Source organism: Diadema setosum, chromosome 22 (assembly GCF_964275005.1).
Source record: "Diadema setosum chromosome 22, eeDiaSeto1, whole genome shotgun sequence".
NCBI classification, from domain to species: Eukaryota; Metazoa; Echinodermata; class Echinoidea; order Diadematoida; family Diadematidae; genus Diadema; species Diadema setosum.
In genome coordinates, this window is record NC_092706.1 from 17,797,360 (window position 1) to 17,817,205 (window position 19,846).

The 19,846-nt window shown below is 36.9% G+C and overlaps 1 protein-coding gene across 1 annotated transcript in view; it reads left to right on the forward strand.

Annotated features, from left to right (window-relative positions):
• LOC140245369 (activin receptor type-1-like) overlaps positions 1–19,846 on the forward strand; it is a 55,461-nt gene that overhangs the window by 13,365 nt on the left and 22,250 nt on the right. Inside the window, exons 2-3 of the mRNA XM_072324944.1 lie at positions 16,387–16,562; positions 17,258–17,405. Coding sequence (XP_072181045.1) covers positions 16,387–16,562; positions 17,258–17,405 — 324 coding nt within the window. The remainder of the gene's footprint in view (positions 1–16,386; positions 16,563–17,257; positions 17,406–19,846) is intronic.

Below are 19,846 nucleotides of genomic sequence, written 5' to 3' on the forward strand. Positions count from 1 at the left end.
GAATCCAGTTTGCATGTAATACTTGTTGTATATTGGACAAGCCTTGGACAAGCTTTTAGGTTGTCAAGAACAAACTCCATTTATTTAAAAAGATATGCATAAGATTTGAATATTACAAAATCGACCTAGGCCTATTTCAGACTAGACATCCTTACCAAATCTGAATTAAATTGGGTCTAGGAAAAGCAAAAGCAAAACAAAACACCCCAAAACTTATATTGTTTAGAGGAAACCAACCACTATTTTGTGGCATTGAAATAGAGAATAGTGGTGATGGACTCCTACAATGTAACTACCATTGCATGAGAGGTTTGATAAGTGAGAATTGATCTCATTCATGTTCTGTGTATATAACATCCAATGCATCAAATAAGAAAAAGGAAATGAGGGAGGCATTTGTCAGACAACAGGCAAATTGTTTGCAAACTCTGGAATTCAGGGCCCCGTTAAGATAAAATCGATTTTAAATTTCCTTCCCACACAGGTTGCCATAGACTTACAAATGTACAGTTGAAATCAACTATATACCAATTCTAACTCTTCATAAAACAGGGCCCTATGTGTGGTAGGGTCCATACAAAGCTTCATGAAACAGCATCATTTTGGGTGCTCACAAGGAATAAAATTCAGAGACTTCAGTAAGCTGATGTTGAGGTTGTGTGTGATCAATAGTTTCTCAAAAGCCATGAAAATCCAGGGAAAGTTAGCATCATAAGAAATGATATCAATTCAAATGCATAATTTCTGTATGTTTAAGAGTTAATTACACATTGAAAAAAGGCTTGAAACAAGCAATCTGCATCAAATAATTACACTGCTCAGATTACAAAGTTTGTACATTACAGTCAGAATGCTGGAGCGTAGGAACACTGGCATCTGACAGTTCTGTCAAGCAATTGTCTCAACCTCTGATGGCATAGCAACATAATTACTAGAGACCTTGCCCTATGATATAATGGGACATCTGTACATACTTAGACAAAAACAAAAAAACAAAAAAAAAACAAACAAAAAAACATGCTGTGTTGTATGGAGTGAAATTCAGTTTGACACTAATGCAGTCTTGGAATCTCTGAAGAAAGCCGATCCTGCATCAGGAATAATTGGCTCAAACACTTGGCTGTGTACAGTGTGCCATACATCTGTGAATAAAGCAGCCAAGGACATTAAAAGTAAAAGCAAATGTGATAGCATTGCCTTTCCTGTCTGCCTGTCCTTGCATAGTATGCAAATCATGGCCTTTAATTAGAGAAGAGTGGGCTAATGGTCCCTTTCCTTTAGAACTGATAATCTAATGGAGCAGAGAGCATACATGTATCATGATTCATTTCTCCCAGGGCTGTCTGGATACACTGCCAGAAGAGGGTGATGAGAGCTCTGCACTTGTGATGAGCTTGATGCACCTCTAGTCTGTATATTCCAGACTTACTTATCACTTTGTGACCACTTAGTCAAACGCCAGAGTGACTTCAACAGCACAGAGTTGCCTGCAATGAAGAACATCCCGATTAAAATAAAAATGATGTTGCTGTGGCGTAGATGCATTAGGTTATGATGCTATGTCTGAGAAAACAGCCTCTTAAACTTACATTGTAAGCTGTAGGAAGGAAATGGAGTTCCAGTGCTTGAGAAGTTTCAATCAAAGTGTGAGTGATTCCTGGATATTTCAAGTTGAATAGATTGCTGTGGTCGAACATAGGCCTACATAATGTATATCCAAGGCATATCCAGGTATTAAACATACCCCTGGCTCGCACTTTGTGGAGATATATTGTACAACAGCTCCCCAATGCTAGTGTTGGCACTCAAATAATTTTATGATGTGTTATGGGTTGGCATTTGGTTCCATGGTATAAATAGTGTTATGTAACATCAGTGAGCAGAAGAAGAACAATTTTTGCAGTCTGACAGGTGTATGGGGAGTGAAAATAGCCATTTACCTGATCTATAGAGGGCGCTGTTACTCTGTTTGGTGATAGGTTGATACTACACCTTGTTGAGGCAGTCCCTGGGCACTGTCCCGTCTCCCTGGTCTCACCTTCCATCACAGGACCAAAGAGGACCGAAATGAGAGCTGGGCTGGGAGTGTGTGCACAGGTGGTGCCTGGAATCAGGAATTAGGTCATGTTTGGTCAGCAAACTCAGCACCATAAGCCTCTCTCTTGATGGAAGTTATGTTTTTGTTCTATCTCCATGGGTCTGTGTCAGTATGTTTTTAGCACCACATGAACCAGTTCCAACGGTTAAAAGATCCCTCTTTCATCCCAACTGTCAGTAGAGGTCTTTTTCCTCCACCTGCATAAGTTTTCTTTATCCCCACCGTTTGCTTGGGCATAGCTTTGGCAATTAATGGGGCCAAGCTTAGGCCTGTTTCTGTTCTCATTGGCTCTTTGGAGAGTGGGATGTTGACCCCAATGCTTTTCTGGGATCACCAGCTCCACAGTCATGAGACTGGCAGTGCAAAAATTAAAAAATAAGAATAAAATAAAAAAAGAGATGTTAAAAAGCATTCTTGTAGCATGGTAGAAAAGAATAGACCTACATGTAGGAGGAGATAATGCACTTAGAATATTAAGCATTTAAACAGCAACAACAACAACAACCAAAAAACCAGGGATGCCATCTTATTGTCCCATTCTTACCTATTTTCTTACCTACAATTGTATTTCTTACATATTTTCTAACCTTTTACATTCTTACCTATTTTCAATCATTCATGTTCTCTGTACTGTATGTGCAGTACTTTGATGACAAAAATCATTAATGAATGGGTCATTACAAATCTGAAGAAGTAGAATAAGTATCACAATTCATTGCAGATGAATTGTAATGAATGGCTTGTGTGGAATTTGCAAGATTTTTGCTTGAAGGTTGAGAGAACCAGAATAATGTTATGTTTAACCAGTTAATTTTCTCAGAGAAGCTGTAAATTTTGATTTCCTGTGCTACGTTTCTATTCATTTGATGATTTTGAAAAGCCCTTGACCAACAGTGTTTCTGTACATTATTTTGCTGAGAGAACGAAAAGTCATTACTGTGGCTCACTGTCACATTTGCAATTACAGGGCCGCATGACTGGTGTATTGTCACTCTGCCATTATTATTTCTCTATGCCATGCGTTGCCACAGCATGATTGTCAGAAACATATGTGCTCATAGCCACAGCAAGGTTGAATCAGAGCTTGGAAAAGTTTCAGGGGGCCTGGCTAGCAAGTGTTACATGTGACTCACTCTCACAATGGTCGTATGACAAGGTTTTATGAATGTTACTTCTTGGAAGTTTTCTTTGATAATGTAAGGAGGAAATTAAATCCCACATCCCATAGTTGATTCCCACATTCCTTGTGAAGAAGTGAATAGAAAAAGTATTAAAATATGTCAGTGAGAAAGATGTCTTGGACTGTTGCTTTAAAAAAAATAATCTGTTTTTTAATTTTTTTTTTATAAAAGTCTTCTTAAACTGTTAGATATGTAGGACAGTAGAATGATATATCAATCTGATTATTTCTTGTCATTTGATCATAAAGTAAGAAACCCACAGTAAGTAGGTTCTAGGGGGAAAAGAATGGGCTCTAGCCTAGAATGTAGGTGTAATAATAAGTTAGGTTGAAAGCTCTTCATTTTGAAGAATTTTCTCTTAATGAGCAACGCACAAAGATGAGGAATCTCCATGGAATGTTTATTGGTTCAGTGTTTAGTCAAATCTCTGTCAAATACTTCTGTCAATACACACAAGATATAAACTCTTTCGCATACACAACCCAACACAAACAGAGAGCTGAAATGGGGGTTAACAGAAGGGACAAAAAAAAAAAAAAGAAGAAGAAGAGAAAAAAGAAGAGAAAGCCTGAAAGGAAGGAAAAGAGGGGACAAGTTTGGGATGTTGAAATCTAGGCTTTAATGTGTTTGCAGGACCTTACATGGGTCTTTATATGGGCCACAATCATCAAATTTGAACTTGTTTGTCTGAAATTCTCATATTTTCCTCACACCTTGCCAGTTGGACTCCTGTGCAAATTAGCAAACTTGGCATTGCCCCATTTTTGTGGGTATAGATAGTCTTTGAAACAGACCAGTTCTGCAAATTTTGTTCTAGAGAGCTTGCAGTAGCTTTACTGTATTGATCATCTGTAATAGGAGTGATGACATTAAGCATCATTATGATAAATGTTCTGTAATGAACTGCAAGTTCACTAGCACTCTAGATTGAAAACACTACTTTATTTTTTCTGAAATAAAAAAAAAAATGCTCAGGAAGAACTCTACTGGGCAGTTATGACCTTCTGTAAATGTTAGAATGTAAACCACTAACCAACCAATCTCTTTGTTACTATGCAGTTTTGATCATTTGGCTCCTAATAGAACACTCAAGCTAGGAGGAAAAGTCAAAAGCCTTTGGCAAGAGACTAGTGGTGCATAGTCTCTGCCGTAGGAAGGAGTTGTTTAACACCTAATTTCTTGCGTGTGAAAGCGCCCAACATGCACCACTCTTTGCTGTGATACCTGGAAGTCTTGTCGTATTTGCTGTGCTTGTCCGCTGGGGCGCTGGTTGTTTTGTAGTGGGGGATGCCGAAGTTACTTGTGTTTTGTTTTGTCACAAGTGCGATCGCTATCGAAGGACTTGCTTGTGAAGATTAACGTTTGTGTTTCCTGTTCTGCATCATGAGTTTATCAGATCACCTTGGGAAAAGTAAGTTTGATAATTTTGTACAATTATACATTGTACATGTTCCTTGTTCATCTTTCTTTCCTGTGTTGAGAATGTGAAGTTGTATTGGATGTGAGTATGATATTCATTCATGTACAACTTGTAACTTCAACATGAATGTGCTTTATGGTAGAACTATGTGTACATTTGTACCTGTGTCGGAAATCATTTTCTATCTCGTGTCTACAATCAAAGTGATACTGAAGTGTCCTCAATCAGCTTTATGCTAGTATTACGCAAATATTCAGTTGATTATATTCATGGAATGTAATTTCAGTTTGCACCACTAGGAACATCTGCATTACATGCCACATGGCCCGTAATTTCTGATAGAACTTGAGAGATTTGATGCAGCACTACCCTCTTCACTAAATGTACCATCTACAGTACTGTAGCATTAAAATTCTGACATGCAAGTGCATTGTCAAGGGAGATGTTGCATTGAGTGGTTTGTGACAAGGTTATATCAAAAGTCTTTGAGTAGATATGACATGAGAAAAACATAATTTAAAGGAAACCCAGAAGACAGTCCAAATTAATCTATAAAGGTACAAAGTGTGTACATTGTATGAGTTGTTACAGGTAAGAATCATTGTCGGCGGTTTTATGACGTAATACCAGTTTTCAGCAATATATTTTATATTCCCTTTCCGAATTATAAATAGTACTTGATTTTATAGTGTCTCTGTGTTATTTTCTTTCTTGATAGCACAGGGAAACCCACTGATATTGCACATCATTCATGATATTAACCAGTTGCAATGTATGTCAAAAGTCAGTTTGCTAAAAAGTAGGAAAAATTTTCCGTTCTTTAAAGCTGGGTATTTTTCAGTTTGTTTTTTTTTTTATTTTTCATCTCATCAGAATGGTCCTACACTTGTATACAAACCTACTTGCAGTATTGTAGTACATGACGATGTCTTGTAAATCTGCACAAAAGTTTGGGGTCCCAGTAATACAGAACAAAACGAAACAAATGCATGGAGTAGCCCTTGTACTGTACATGTACAGAGTGTACCTAAATAGCTGACAGCAAATTGACAATGTCCCATTGTCCAGTTTGTTGCCAAGTTCAGACAAAGGGCAGAGGAGATCCTTGTTTTTTAAAGGAATATAAAATCCTCCTGCCTTCCTGTACCTAACCACTGGGATTTGGGTAAGTCCTGTGAAAGAACCCTGATTATAAATAGTTTGTCATCGACATTCCTGTGAAGACTGTAGAACCCTGAATACTTGTGCTATTCCTGCATAAGAAGTGTCAACAGGGTTCTTATATGTGGAAAATGCATTGTCGTATATTTTTTTTTTTAATTTGTAAATTGCAATGATTGTTGTAATGTAGGCTTACAGACTGTACCTACCATTTACAATACTTACACTAACTTTTACCAATACATGTACATGTACATATACATTTGTACATGTAGTTATATTCTGTTGAAAGAAAGTGAAAATAAAACCTTTGAATTTGAATTTGAATTTGAATATATAGTAGTCATGGTCTTACTGACGATGGTTTAAATGATAATGTAGACCATTTGTGACAAAATCACCATATGGGATTTTAAAACAACAAAAAAGTAGCATATTGACTTTTTTATTACAAGGTTGACAAATGTATTCATTCATGTTATACATTGTAGCCCAGGTGCTAAATTGCATATAACTTTACAAATAATATGTCAACATTTAAATTCATACAATAATATAAGAACTGCAAATTAATTGACTAATCATGCAAGAGATCTGATGCCTATACAGTAACAAAAGTAAGAAAACTTAAATGAATACAACTTTAGTGATCATTTATATATCATGATGATAGCATTTTTTTTTTTTTCATGAAATAATGCAAGGGAATAGTTGCGAGGATTTAGTTGTAGCATACATTTGTACATTTCTTATTTTGAGCAGGGGATCAAGGATTTGATCATACATAAATATCAAGATATCATATGAAGGGCAGCCATAGCTCAGGGGATCAGTTGTTGTTCCTTTATAGCATCAGCAGGGTTCTTGTATGTGAAACACATACAACTGTAGTTACAGATTTATACCTCTGCCATGGTAGGAAGTTATGTTTTTGTCAGTGTTGGTTTGTCTGTGTGCAAAATAACTAAAAAAGTTGTGAGTGGATAAGGATGAAACTTACAGGAAAAGTTGATAATGACACAAGGAACAAATATTTAAATTTTGGTAGTGATCTGGGAAATTTTTATGAATTTTTGAAGGATTGAAAAAAATATATTTTGGAAATACAATTATTGTATTTCCAATAGTTGAATTTGTTTGGTCAATGAACTTGGGAGTTCAAGCTGAGCTTGGTTGAGGTTTGCATACACATGCTCTCCTTGAGGAGCCGTGCAGCTGGTAGGAAGCTGATGAGGTAAATGCGCTTACCTTTTCTCTTATTTTTTTTTTTTTTTTGCTCTCGTGAAATTGGGCAATTTTCAGCATGCGTGTATGGGTAGAAATGAGCTGCTTGGCGGCGGTCTGCGCTCCCTGAGTGCTTTTCTGGTTTTATTATTTGTTCATATTTTATATTTGTAAATTGCAGTGATTGCCATTTTCTCTATTTGCCATACTTACAAAAACTGATAATTGTATAGTAATGGTATTAGTTACCATGATTTAAGGATAATATTGACAATGTATAATGATTTTGTTACAGACTCTCTGTGGTAAAGACCCTTGTTAGAGTCTCATTGCCCAGTGTATGTAGTTTTGGTTGACACCTACAGTATTGTAACTTCAGATTTCTAAGATTTTTTTGGTGAGATAATGAGAAACCTCTCATGAAATACAAGTATGAAAGAGCATGTAATCCAAGAGGGATTCAATGTTTATTTGATGAAAATCGGTTTTAAAATGGCTGAGATATCCAAAAAAGAGCATTCCTAACAAAAAGCGGGACCCACCTTTTATTAGGATTGCTTTGTTTTACTTTGTTTTTTGATTTCTCCGCGATTCCAAACCCGATTTTCATCTAATAAACTTTGAATTCCTCTTAAAATGGTATGCTCTGTTCTATTTCATAAGTGATTTCTTGGTATCTCACAAAAAGTTAAAAGCCCAATTCTCATCTCCACCAATACTATACAATCCAGTTGGAGATTGGTTATTGTAGACACTTGTGTGCTTCCTTTTTTTTAATGTGCCATGCAAAATAAAGTTAAACACATATAATCATACAATGTATGGCAAATTCTCAATCATTATTGCACTAATAGGAGATATCAATCTTAAACACAAGTGCTCAGCAGATGTTTACTCACAGTGGGCACAAAAAAGCCAGGCCATTGTGATCCATTCAGAGGGAGGAAAGAAAGAAAGAGGCTCTATTCCAGATCAATGATGAGGGATGGTACTCAGTCAATATTTTATGGTTTTATGACTGCTTAATTGAGGGATCGTTGGGCAGTGGACACATTTACCCCGCCCAGACTCACAAGAGCTTGATGATAAACAAAGCACTGTGATGAATGAGAAAGGATGGAGTGCAATTTAATACATATTGTATACCACAGCATTGCTTTGCTGCCACTGTTTATTTTGTTCTGTTTTATTATTTTTTTTAGCAAAGCCTTGGTATCATGCAGGGTGTTATTACAGTATTTAAAGATACCATGTAATTGATAAAGTTGAGGCACAAACAACCTCTTCATTTTTTTTCTATGTTATAAATGATAGAAAAATATTTGCTGAATTGTGAAGTACGCCAACATATTCCAACATATACTTGATCGTGAAGTTTCTTTATAATCTCTGATTGACTAAATTCTGCTTGGACTTCTCGTTTGGTATTTCAAGGGGAGGTACAATGTTGTATATATGCATGTGATAATTAATATTTTCATTAGTCCTGTATTCCGTGCCGACAAAGTGAACATCAGATTTCCAATTAAGCCAAAGATATATCCTACATGTACATTTGTACATCCAATGCAATAATGAGCTTTGTATCATCCATTACCCATCCCCTAATCTGTCTATGATGAAGGTACTACTGTATATGTAATACCATCTGTGACTCAAAATGCCCTTCATATCATAATCCTGTATTTCCTAATTGGAATGATGGGGAGGAAGTCTTAGACTGAGATTAACTCACCATGATTCCAGGTTGAAATTGTTGTTTTTCAGGAAACCCTATTGCAACTATTTCTTTGTGGTCTGATGTGTAGTGTTAGTGTGAAGAATAAAAAAAAAAAACTATCAAAAGGCACTGTAAGCTACAAAAAACCATGCAACTCAGAGTTTGAACATAGATGTGAAGTATACATTCTTGTGAGCATCATCAGTGCCTACATTTTAGATTTTCAAAGTACCAGCATTGATTATTTCCAATCTAATTGTTTGAATTTCATTGTCGCAGTTGTCATATATTTTTAAAAGAGAATCATTACTGCAAATAAGAGCTACAATGTAAATCTCCATACCTAGATGTACATTGTAATCTGTGTAATCTTTAAAATGTTAGTAGGAGAGAACAGTTACATTTAAGCCATCATTCCTCTGCACTCACATCCCATCTGCCCCCCCCAAACATTGAATATCTGTCAACATTCTGAAGCACTTAAACAGTGTCCAATTCATTATAGTGAAAGCTTTGCCAAAGTTTGCTGGTTAATAACCCTACATCCACTGGCCCAGGATTGGGAGATCTTACATGGCTTGTGATTGTCCTTGATTGTATAAGAATGGACTATTGATCCCTTCCTTTTTTTAGATGCAGGAGACTGAAGAACGCTATGTGTGGTTGTGCATGATGGCTTTAAGAATTTAGAGACATTCAAGATTCCAATTAACCCTTTCTGTGTGGGGAACTTTGGTTAGTGTGCACTATGCTAAGAAGTTTTCTACATCAATCAGCACTCAAAGCACATTTAAGGGATAAAAAAGTTGCTGTATTGTGTGTGTATCAACACTGCAAACTATGTAGACAGAAATTCCATTACATTTTATGAGCCTGTTGAGGATGGGCTGATTTGCTGCAACATGTATTTCCCATAGACACCTGCCCAAGTCTGTATGGGACTAGTTTTCAATGAGTGAAGAACTCACATGCTGTTTTGGAAAAAAAAAATCTCTCACAGATCCTGATGGGCAATAGGCAAGGTTATTTAAACACAATCAAATGTATAAATCTGACACACATTACTTTACATGTAAGGCTGCCCCCAAGCACTTGATTATTTCCTGACAAAGCTACAACTTTTTCATTCAAAAAAAAAAAGAAAAAAGAAAGGAGTAAAAATTTATGCATGCAAAGTACATTGTACTAAACTGTGTCGCATAAGAACGAGAAAATTTAACAGCTCTTAAGAAATTGCTATGGGAAACTAGCGATAAAGGTGAACTCAAGTAATGTGATTATAGATTGTAATAGAAAATAAGAAAAATGTGTACTTAAAATGACGCAATTACTGTGCATAGTGCATTTGGGTATGGAATGCTTTCATAGTTTACATTGAGTTTTATAGTAATCCCAAGTCCTACTATTAAAAGCCAGGCATACTCTGCTATCCTCTCTTTGTAGTTTGTAGAGGTTTATTTCAATTCTCTATACTCACTTGCCCCAGTGTCTTTACTTATCTGTCTAGCCAAGCCAAGGAGGTATGAAGAGTATTAGCAAAAGCTGACCAAAGGCTGAGCAAAATTAGTATTGTCCTAATAAAATCATGAGCATAGTTCATGGAAGTCATTATTCAGAATTATAGGCTTATTTTGATATTCCTTATAACATGAGAATGATGCTCTACCAGCTTGAGTAAGGATGCCAAATTCTTAGCTTGAAATTCCTAATTTATTCATTATTATGAAAGATACAAGTATTTACAACATAAGATCATATACCCATATTACATCCTTACCAGTATTAAGTATCAATTTATGTATTCATAGCAAAGTTTTTGTAATTATTGGGGCACTTGTCCGAAGGATTAAAAAAAACGACATGGATATGATTGTGTATAAATAGCTATTCTCAACAAACTTTTCCTGATTTTCCTGCTCGCCCTATAGTTTGCTGATGTCTTTAAAGATATGTTTATCAAACCATTCTTCCATCCTTACACCATTCTTACTCCTTCAGGTCCTCACCTGGTCCTCCCCTCTCCCCTCCTTGTTTTCTTTCACTTCTTGTCTGCTAAGCAGGGTGTGGTCAATATCTTGTGAGTAGCAGACACTTTGGCACTACTATTGTATTAAAGAGCATTGTTCTATTCTCCTTGGGCCTGCTTCCAAGAATGGGTCCTTTACCTTCATTTCAAGCATTTGTATTTATTGTTGCATTCTACATTATGCCTATGTACCTGGATACTATACCTGCATCATAGTGGAGTCCTGAGAGGGGAGTGTTTGTCCCCACAAGAGGAGACAGCCACCCCCCTCCCATCACACTTAAGGCTATTAAAAACAGAAGAAAAAAAAATCAAATTGAGTTTTATTTCACTTAATGAGAATTGAAGAACTTTTTGGATGTCATGTGTAACTTACACTGAAAATGCAAGTGAGAAAAGGGGCTGCTGATAGTTCTGGATTTAGGATAGTGCAGGGCTATATTGTATGGGACTAAGAAAACCAAGTGAGAAAGGGGCTCAAGACTGTACATATGTGTTTACCAGCTATATTGATGAGGAAGACATGTCTAAAAATGTGGTAGAAGAAAGACCCGTCCCCCTCGTGGTCCAAACAAAAACCTGCCTCACCTTCTCGTACAAAGTAACAATGGTACAGCTCTTTCCCTATCACACCGCATCACAATGACAGTGATGCTGTGCCCTTTGAAGTGTGGGGATTATACAGACCTCATTAAGACTCTTATGTTGGGCTGTCAGCAATTGACCACTGCTCTTGTGACATCAGGGATGAGGCTGGAGAGGCGTGTGACCCAGAAAGAGCCCAAGGATTTAGAGATAGGCCACTGGTGAACTCTCTTCATGCATCTGTCTCTGCTAACACTCAATTCTGTTTTGAGACTCTCTATCACATAAGTGCAGCATCACTTCTGCTATTTCAGTTGACAAACTATGAGAGGAAGAACGTGGCTAAGAGAAAAATTGTGAGACAAAAATAGACCCACAGCTCGTGCTGACACAAAGGCCAGTACTTCAGTAGCTCTAGCGTTGCATCTGGTTTCTCCAAAAACTGCATTATGTCCTTGTTGAGAAATGCTATTCCCGCGCAGAAGATTTTTATACCTACGAGTGGTGAAAATACTCATCTCTGTGATCCAGAGCAAAGTAAACTACTGGGTATAATATTTAGGTTGCATACTGCGTATAATGCTTTTGAACCACTTTCTCGTGGATGGCATGCTATTGCTCATGTTTCCATCAGCTTGAGCACCGCACAAAGCCCTCTGGATTTCTTCCCACGTGCACAGACAAGCTGGATCACATGGTTTTGAGGCATATGAACTGACAGGAGTCTGGTTTGCATTGGTCTGAGACGACTCTTATGTCACTGTTGCTGTGAGGGACTGCTTTGTTGAGGATAGTGGTTTGAATGAGTGTGAGTTACATCATGTTATATTAGTGATATTATCTCTTTCTCCTTTCTGTGATGGGAAAACATTGTTATGCAGTTTCATGTTAGACAAAGTGCAAGATTTCTTTACCAAGCTGGCATGTAAGTGGGACTAAATGTCTTATTGTGTTTCAATATTATTTTTTTTTTCAATGACTGTTTGTCTATATATCTCACCACAAACAGGAATTCTATTAAATCTTATTTTTAAATGCATAGAAATCCTTTGTTGATACGTTGTTGAGAGATTTCCTTCTGCCTTGAACAATGCAGATGTTTAATGCAGTTGTGTTTGGTGTTCTTTTTGTAGTGAAGTGCAATTTACTATTTTTGTCATTTTCTGTTCTCTAATCAGTTATTCGTGGCTATTCTAGAAGGTGCATTAACCTTGTGCATACTGATTTAGCATGCATGGCCATCTTATAAGACGAACCTGAAATTCAAGATCATGTTTAGCTCTGGTTCAGTCGCATTATCACACAAACAGTCATTTCAGTGGAATGGAAATGATCCTGGATTTGTCATTCTGTACGAGGGAAATCCCTAGCGTCCAGGGAAAGGATTATTTCTCGCAGATTTTCTTAGCAGTGCTCTGTCGCTCTGGCTTACAAGCTGCATGCCAAGCCAGACAATCATTTGCTGTGTTTACTTCCTGTACCCCCTCTAACAGTCATTTATAACTCAATGGTTGTTAATATATGAACTGAAGTTCTAGACAACATGCTTAAAGGGGAAGCAGCCTTTGCTTAGCTTGAACAGTAAGGGCCTGACTGATGGCAGTATGTTTACGTTTTGCCTACAATCTACATGTATTTTACATTCTCCAAGAGATTTTGCCTTTGTAAGCTTGCCTTTAAGACTATCCTCAATGTAGAAGATTTCTGCATAGGTGTGAGTGCTCCTTCTTGTTTCTTTTTTTGGGGTAGTGTAGGGGAAAGATGGTATCATTCTAGTACTTTATGAATAATTTGAGCTGTCATAAATGTGCAGATATAGAAATGTACAGTATATGGCATGCACATACATAATATGTTCAACTGTGCGCAGAAATTGCCAGTAATACGAATGATATTTTGAAAACCCACAATTTTAGTTAAAGTCCGTGGTATGATAATGTATCACTGTTATGTGGACAGGTTTTCACATCATACATCTCTACAACAAATATGTTCAAGCACATGCAGAAATTTGTCCCAAGCAAACCTGAATACTTTTGTGTGTAAATTATTTACTAGACACATACACACCATTGTTTACCAGTAGAGAGAGGAAAAGAATGAAAACAACTCCATGAAAAGAAGAAAATACTGTGTGAAGAATATTGTTGGATAATAACCAAGAAAGAAATAATTTCAGCTGTTTCTCGATCTTCATAAATATGTACATTGTATGAGTACTCTCACTTTTGTATAGTTACTTGCATCAAGAAATATCGACTTCTCAGAAATGTTGTTAGAGAACAACGTTATTTTACTGCTGTAAACATTCTGCAAGAAATCGTAGAGCTAAGCAAACAAAAAAATGCCAATGATGATATGATTTTGGACTTGTTATATTTCTACAGGATCACTGAGATAATCTGACAGGCTTTAGTACATCTTTAAAGGTTGTTTGCTGCTTCTGTTGTTGTGCTGCGGTTAAGGGAGGAGGGGTGGCATGAGATTTTCCACTTTTAGAGGAATGTGATAGGAAATGAGAGTCGACAGTTTTGGCGTGGCTGCAAGCATCCTGGACTCATTTGCAAGTTGCACAGCAGTTGCTGTAACAGTCAAGAGAGTTTGAAAGGGACTTTACTCGTAAAGTGAAAGGATAATGTAAAATGTTTTGTACAGTGTAACCTATTGCAGCTGTCAATATTTCTATCTCTCTTCTGGCTGACGTAGAGCAAGTTTTTATCAAGGAAGTTGCATCAGAAATTCAAATGTAATTTAAAGCTCATTTCTGTGAGGATGGAAGTGGAATGTTCAGAAATATAGTGTAGAGCTTGCCAAATCTACCCTTCTGGAAGGAAATTTTGCATGTTAACACCACAATGTATCTATTTATGGGACAGAAGTGAAAGGAAAATATTTAAGGATCACAGATCAACAAGTGACTCTCTGTAGTGCATCCTTGTGACCCATAATGTAGATGGGAATCTGAATTTGTAGCATTGGAAGCAAGCTGTGCCATGTTCTATTCAAACAATGCTTTATTTGTTATATGAATCTCAGGCTAGAGTGTTTGGTGTTTCCTGACGTTCATGTGGTGCATTGTTGCATTATATTATTTTGCGTGATTACTATTTGATTTTGTTTTTAAAAAGCCATAAAGATTAGATTGCTGTTGTTATTGTTTAAAAGTACTGTTTTTCTCAGTATTGGTCAGGAGAACAAGCTGGCACAACAATGCAGGTTGTCCAGTGAAGGAGAACTGGATGGACAATAACTGCTCAATATGTTTACTAGTCTGATACTAACATTCATCATTATGGAATGTTCTTCTTTTGTGTGTACATGTGTTTGTGCACATAGTTTTTTTTTTTTTTAAATATTGTACATACTTGCCTGTTGCATAAAAGTAAGTACTTGAAGCGCCCTCTTTTGCTCATAGGCAGCAAGTTGTCATGTCACAGACATTGCTTCAGACAGGTATTGTGTGCCGAGAGAGAAGAGGTAGCTTCCTTTGACTAGTTACTTGAGAATTGCTAATGACATCACATGAAGTTTACATTCTGTAACCCCCCACCCACCCACCCACACACACACACCCACACCAGAAAAAAAAAAATCAGTCAATGATGCACTTTTTGTGTGTGTTGTTTCAGATTTGGGTTGGGTTTTTCTTGCACAAGTGTAATTTCAGATACAGTTATTCTATCATGCGCTTCTCTGATATGTGTACGTCGGGACAGGCAGGTGTCTGGATAATCTATTTGGCCGGATAAGGGAGATATAGAGCAGTTACACACGGTCAAAAATTCGTCATTTGAATGATGATTCCAGTGAAAAATAATTCTAATGATGAATTTTTAGCACGTGTGGAAGCAAATTAGAATCACGAATGCTAATCACAATCACGAATTCAAATTCTAGTCCGTAGGTGAATTCCAGTGAAGTTTCACTCAAACTATGGTGCGAAGTTTGCGTGTGTAATGCTTGACCTCCAAAACATCTTTTGAGGGGCGGAGCTTACGTGACCTTTCAAGCACTTCCGTAGATAATACGCGTGCCGCATGCATGCACTCGATCGTACGTTTTGATTGACAAGTCGCCAAGGATTACGTAGCGCCTCAGCTCGAGAATTTGAATTCTAATCACAGTTTTCGAGCGAGCGTGTGTAAGGTCCGATAATTCTAAAGACGAATTGCAATCATCATTACAATGATGATTCAAGTTACGAATTTTCTCTCGTGTGAAACCGATCTTACTCAAATACAGCTCTTTTTAGCATGTCATGCTCGGGGTATACACATGTTAACTACCAATTCACTAGTATTATGATTATCTGCATGGCATTGTCATGTTTCATACTTCATAGATCGATTTGGAAATAAAATGAAATATACGTAAAATATCCCTTCATGTATTATTTGTTTGATTGATATTGATCGATAATGAGATTGAAATTGTGACTTGTCAAATACTGCCGCTGCATTGTACAGTAACCACTGCTGTGCTCTCAGTGCCAGTGACAAGCATAATGAACTGTTTCACTGCGATGATAGGAATATGTCCCGTTGTGTATTCATACAATAATGGTTGAACATGTGTTTGTTTATTAGTGAGATTTGGCACTGAAAACACATGAAAACATAAAAAGTCAGCCAGTCGACATCCGGATAGCAAAGAATCCGGATCATCGATGGCCAGATAATTGTGGTCTTATTGTTTTACATACGAATGTATGTACAGATTGGAAAAAAGTGACACTTTGCATTCTTTTCACATTCTGCTAATGCCTTGGTTCACATTATTTCTTGACTGTGGAACATCATGAGCACATGGGGAAGTTAGACAGAAATTACACAGTGATCGTGCAGTTCTCACAGAAGGAATGTTCCACCTCTGAATGAAAATGACACAAAAAAATTTCTAAGAAAAAAAGCTAAAGGGCCTAATCTGGCATAAAATACTTGTCACTGGTTTCATTTCTTTTCTTTTTTTCAGTGTCGACAATGCGAGCCAGCCAAGACATGTATGTAGCAGATGTACCCAACAAGAACACGTCCATCCAGTGCCGGTGTGACCAACTGAGCTGTGATGGCACAAGCATGTGCACAGCTGCCAGGAAGTGCTTCACCTCCATATCTTCCGACGACCATGGCCGCATCTCAAGAAGATGGGTTAGTTAGCTGATGGCGCTCTCCCCAGACAGGGAATAGTGTAGCTACGGGATAAAGGGAACCGTAAATTATGTAGTTAATATTCAAGATCAAATTTTCTTGAGGAAATTCAATTTAGTAAAGGAAATTTTAGTGTGGGAAGAGCTTACCGGGTAATCATGCATCAATAAAGGGTTGAATAAATCATGGTGAACTTTCTGATTTTATAAGATTGTCATCTGTGACCAAGCCCATCTATTTCCAATGCAAATTGAAATCTGTTGTTTTAGCCATCTTAGAAGTCACTTCTGAAAAGAAAGTGCAAAGTGTTTTTGAAGGTCTGTAAAAAGTTTACTTCGTAAAATATGAATTAAGCAGAACTATGGGATGAATCAATTATTTCCCCATGGCTCCATACACATGGCATAATTCTGCTGACCACCTTCCTTTATTACAAGAGTTATCCTCTTGGATATTTAGTATACTAACAATGTTTCTATAATGTAAGATTGATAAATAGTGTGTTACAGACAACAGTGGTGCCTAGAATCATATTTACAAACACTTAGTGAAAATTGTGTGATTTGATCTAAGTAACAAAGTTTTGGAGGTTATCAATATATTTGTTATTTTTGTAAAATTTTACTAATTCAAAATTTGGATAATTTGTAGAGAAGTGACTGGAGCATGTTGAGTCTATCATTGTAACACTCTAGGGTTGTCTGAACACGGAGGCAGAGGTTAGGATGAACTGCCAGGTGGAGTCTACCAGTGATATGTCCATCATCTGCTGCAGTGAGCCATTCTGCAATGATGAGATCAATCCAACTTTCTTGCCAACAGCTACATCACGCATCACAGGAGGTAAAATACACAGACAAAAGAGAATCATAGAGGAAAATGAATAGTAAATCCAGAAAAAAAAGGGAAACTGACAGGAAATATATAATATGAATGCATATTTACAAAGAAATTGGGGTTCCAATTTTGATACTTGAGTGGCAATTAGTACTGAAATAAAGCTAGGGTAAGGTCAAATTTTTTGTTGTACAAGCACTGTCAAATGGAAAGAGATCTGCATCCTATAAATCTCACAGTATTGGCATGATGTCTCTAGAGCAAATGTAGTGCATGCTGTAAATGAATGCAACAGTGTGGCCACAGTTTTAATACCAGTGGTATGTTAATGGAAGGAGGAGTGTCGTGATTAAAGGGGATGGCTAGTAACTGATCAGTAGGAATCAGTGTGAATGCTGGGGGATGATTGTTCCAATCCTTGTGGGATTCATTTAAGAGTACATTATATATACATATATTGTTGTGTGAAAATCATTTGCTGCAGAAGGGTCTCATATTCAAGTAATGTGCAGTTTAATGTTTCCAGGTTAGCATGCCTGTACAGTGACGGGGCATTAAACTGCACATTACTTGAATATGAGACCGTACTGAAGCAAATAATTTTCACACAACAATAGATCTATATATAATGTACTTTTAAATGAATCCCACAAGAATTGGAACAATCATCCCCAGCATTCCCACTGATCAGTTATAGCCATCCCCTTTAATCATAACTGATATCTACATTAGAAAAGAAACATTATGTGCAACCGAGGGCTTACCATTGAGAGGTTAAAATCTTGCCATTTTTCATTATTTTATCACATGATTTTCAATTCCGTTGTTGCAAAAGATAATTCTCTAAGTCTTGAAAAACTCAATGAGAGTCCTCTTCTGAAACTCAGGATATGAAAATATTTTTTTCTTTCCAAAATCTCTTTCACACCAACAGGTAGTAATAAGAAAATAATTATGGTATCTCTGCACTGGATTGCAATCTAGGCCAGTTTGTCCATTGTATAGACACACAATGTGATATACAATATATTGCATCTAAATGTTACCTGTACAAGACTTTGGATCACACATTTGTCTACTTCTATCATCACAAAACTAAGAACTCGGATGTACAGGTAGACCTAGGCAATACTATTGGGATGAAGATTTGATAGTGGATATGCATTCTTTCCAAATTGGATTTATATTAATAGAAGGGTTTGGGAGTATTGATATTTTGAGTGTGACAGAAATATGACGAATAGACCAAATGGATTAGAGCTACATGATTATAAAGGCAATAAATCTTGTACAATATGTTCACTTCAGCAGTTTACTCAAAGCTGACAGAGCGCATATCATCATTAATTTGTTGCATTTGTTGTGATTGAGTGTAGATGTATGGGTGGAGGTTCAATAGACTGTCTATGAATTCCATACCCCTATATGAATTAGAATACTTGTCTGCAAGTGAGCTCAGAGACATTTTAATTGGCTTTGATGCAACAAAACCCTGCTGTGAGCCATTGCTGATTAAATGAATTGTTTTAATGTCACTTGATGTCCAATTATAACAGTACTAAGCACTGAACTATTAACCTAATCAATATGTAGCTGAAATATAAAGCTAATTTTCCCTTCAATAGGTCATACTGAGAAATCTTGCATTTGTAGACCAACTCTTATGACTGATTAGATTTTATAGAGTGTTTACAGTAGTCAAATATCAGCCATTTATACGTATCTACAGACACTGTGCCATCTTTGACTGTGACTGAGTAGTGCCACTTTCTAAAGGGTGCAGTATACTGTGAAAGAAAACAAAGTGGTTCTGTACATTCCCTGCGAAAGTGCCAGCTCAATAATTAATGAATCATTTATTAGCCTATCACTTTTCTACTTGCACTTCTAATTTCCAGCCCTTGTATTTTCAGATATTAGTTTCATATCTATACTGTCTGTCTCCAAGAATGTCCTGGTAGTTTTTAAATTTCCCTGAATGGGTTAGCTCTGGTTGTGAACTTTAAGTTTTGTATGAATATGTTTTACTTACAGTATACTTCTGTGCATGAGTTAATGATGTACTGTATTAATGCCTGCACAACAAACTATCCCTTGCCTACTTGCCAAAGTGAATTAGAGAATTATCAATCTTGCAGTTTGTTCAAAGGAAAGATGTTTATTCACAGTCATAACATATTGACATGGGTTGGAAATATGATTCATGGGAATGTGTCCGCACTCCGGAATCACATTTGAGAAGAGGATGGATAGAGCTATATGACAAGACAAACTTTTCTCACCTCATGAATCATGGGGGAGGTGGACACATCGATGCAGACCAATAAATCTTGGTGAGGGGTGGGGACTGTTGCCGTGGAGCTCCATAATCTATACCAAGCAACCAGATCCATCATTTGCCACATTGTACTGTCAATGTAGCACACCCAACACTTTCCTACTCTCCA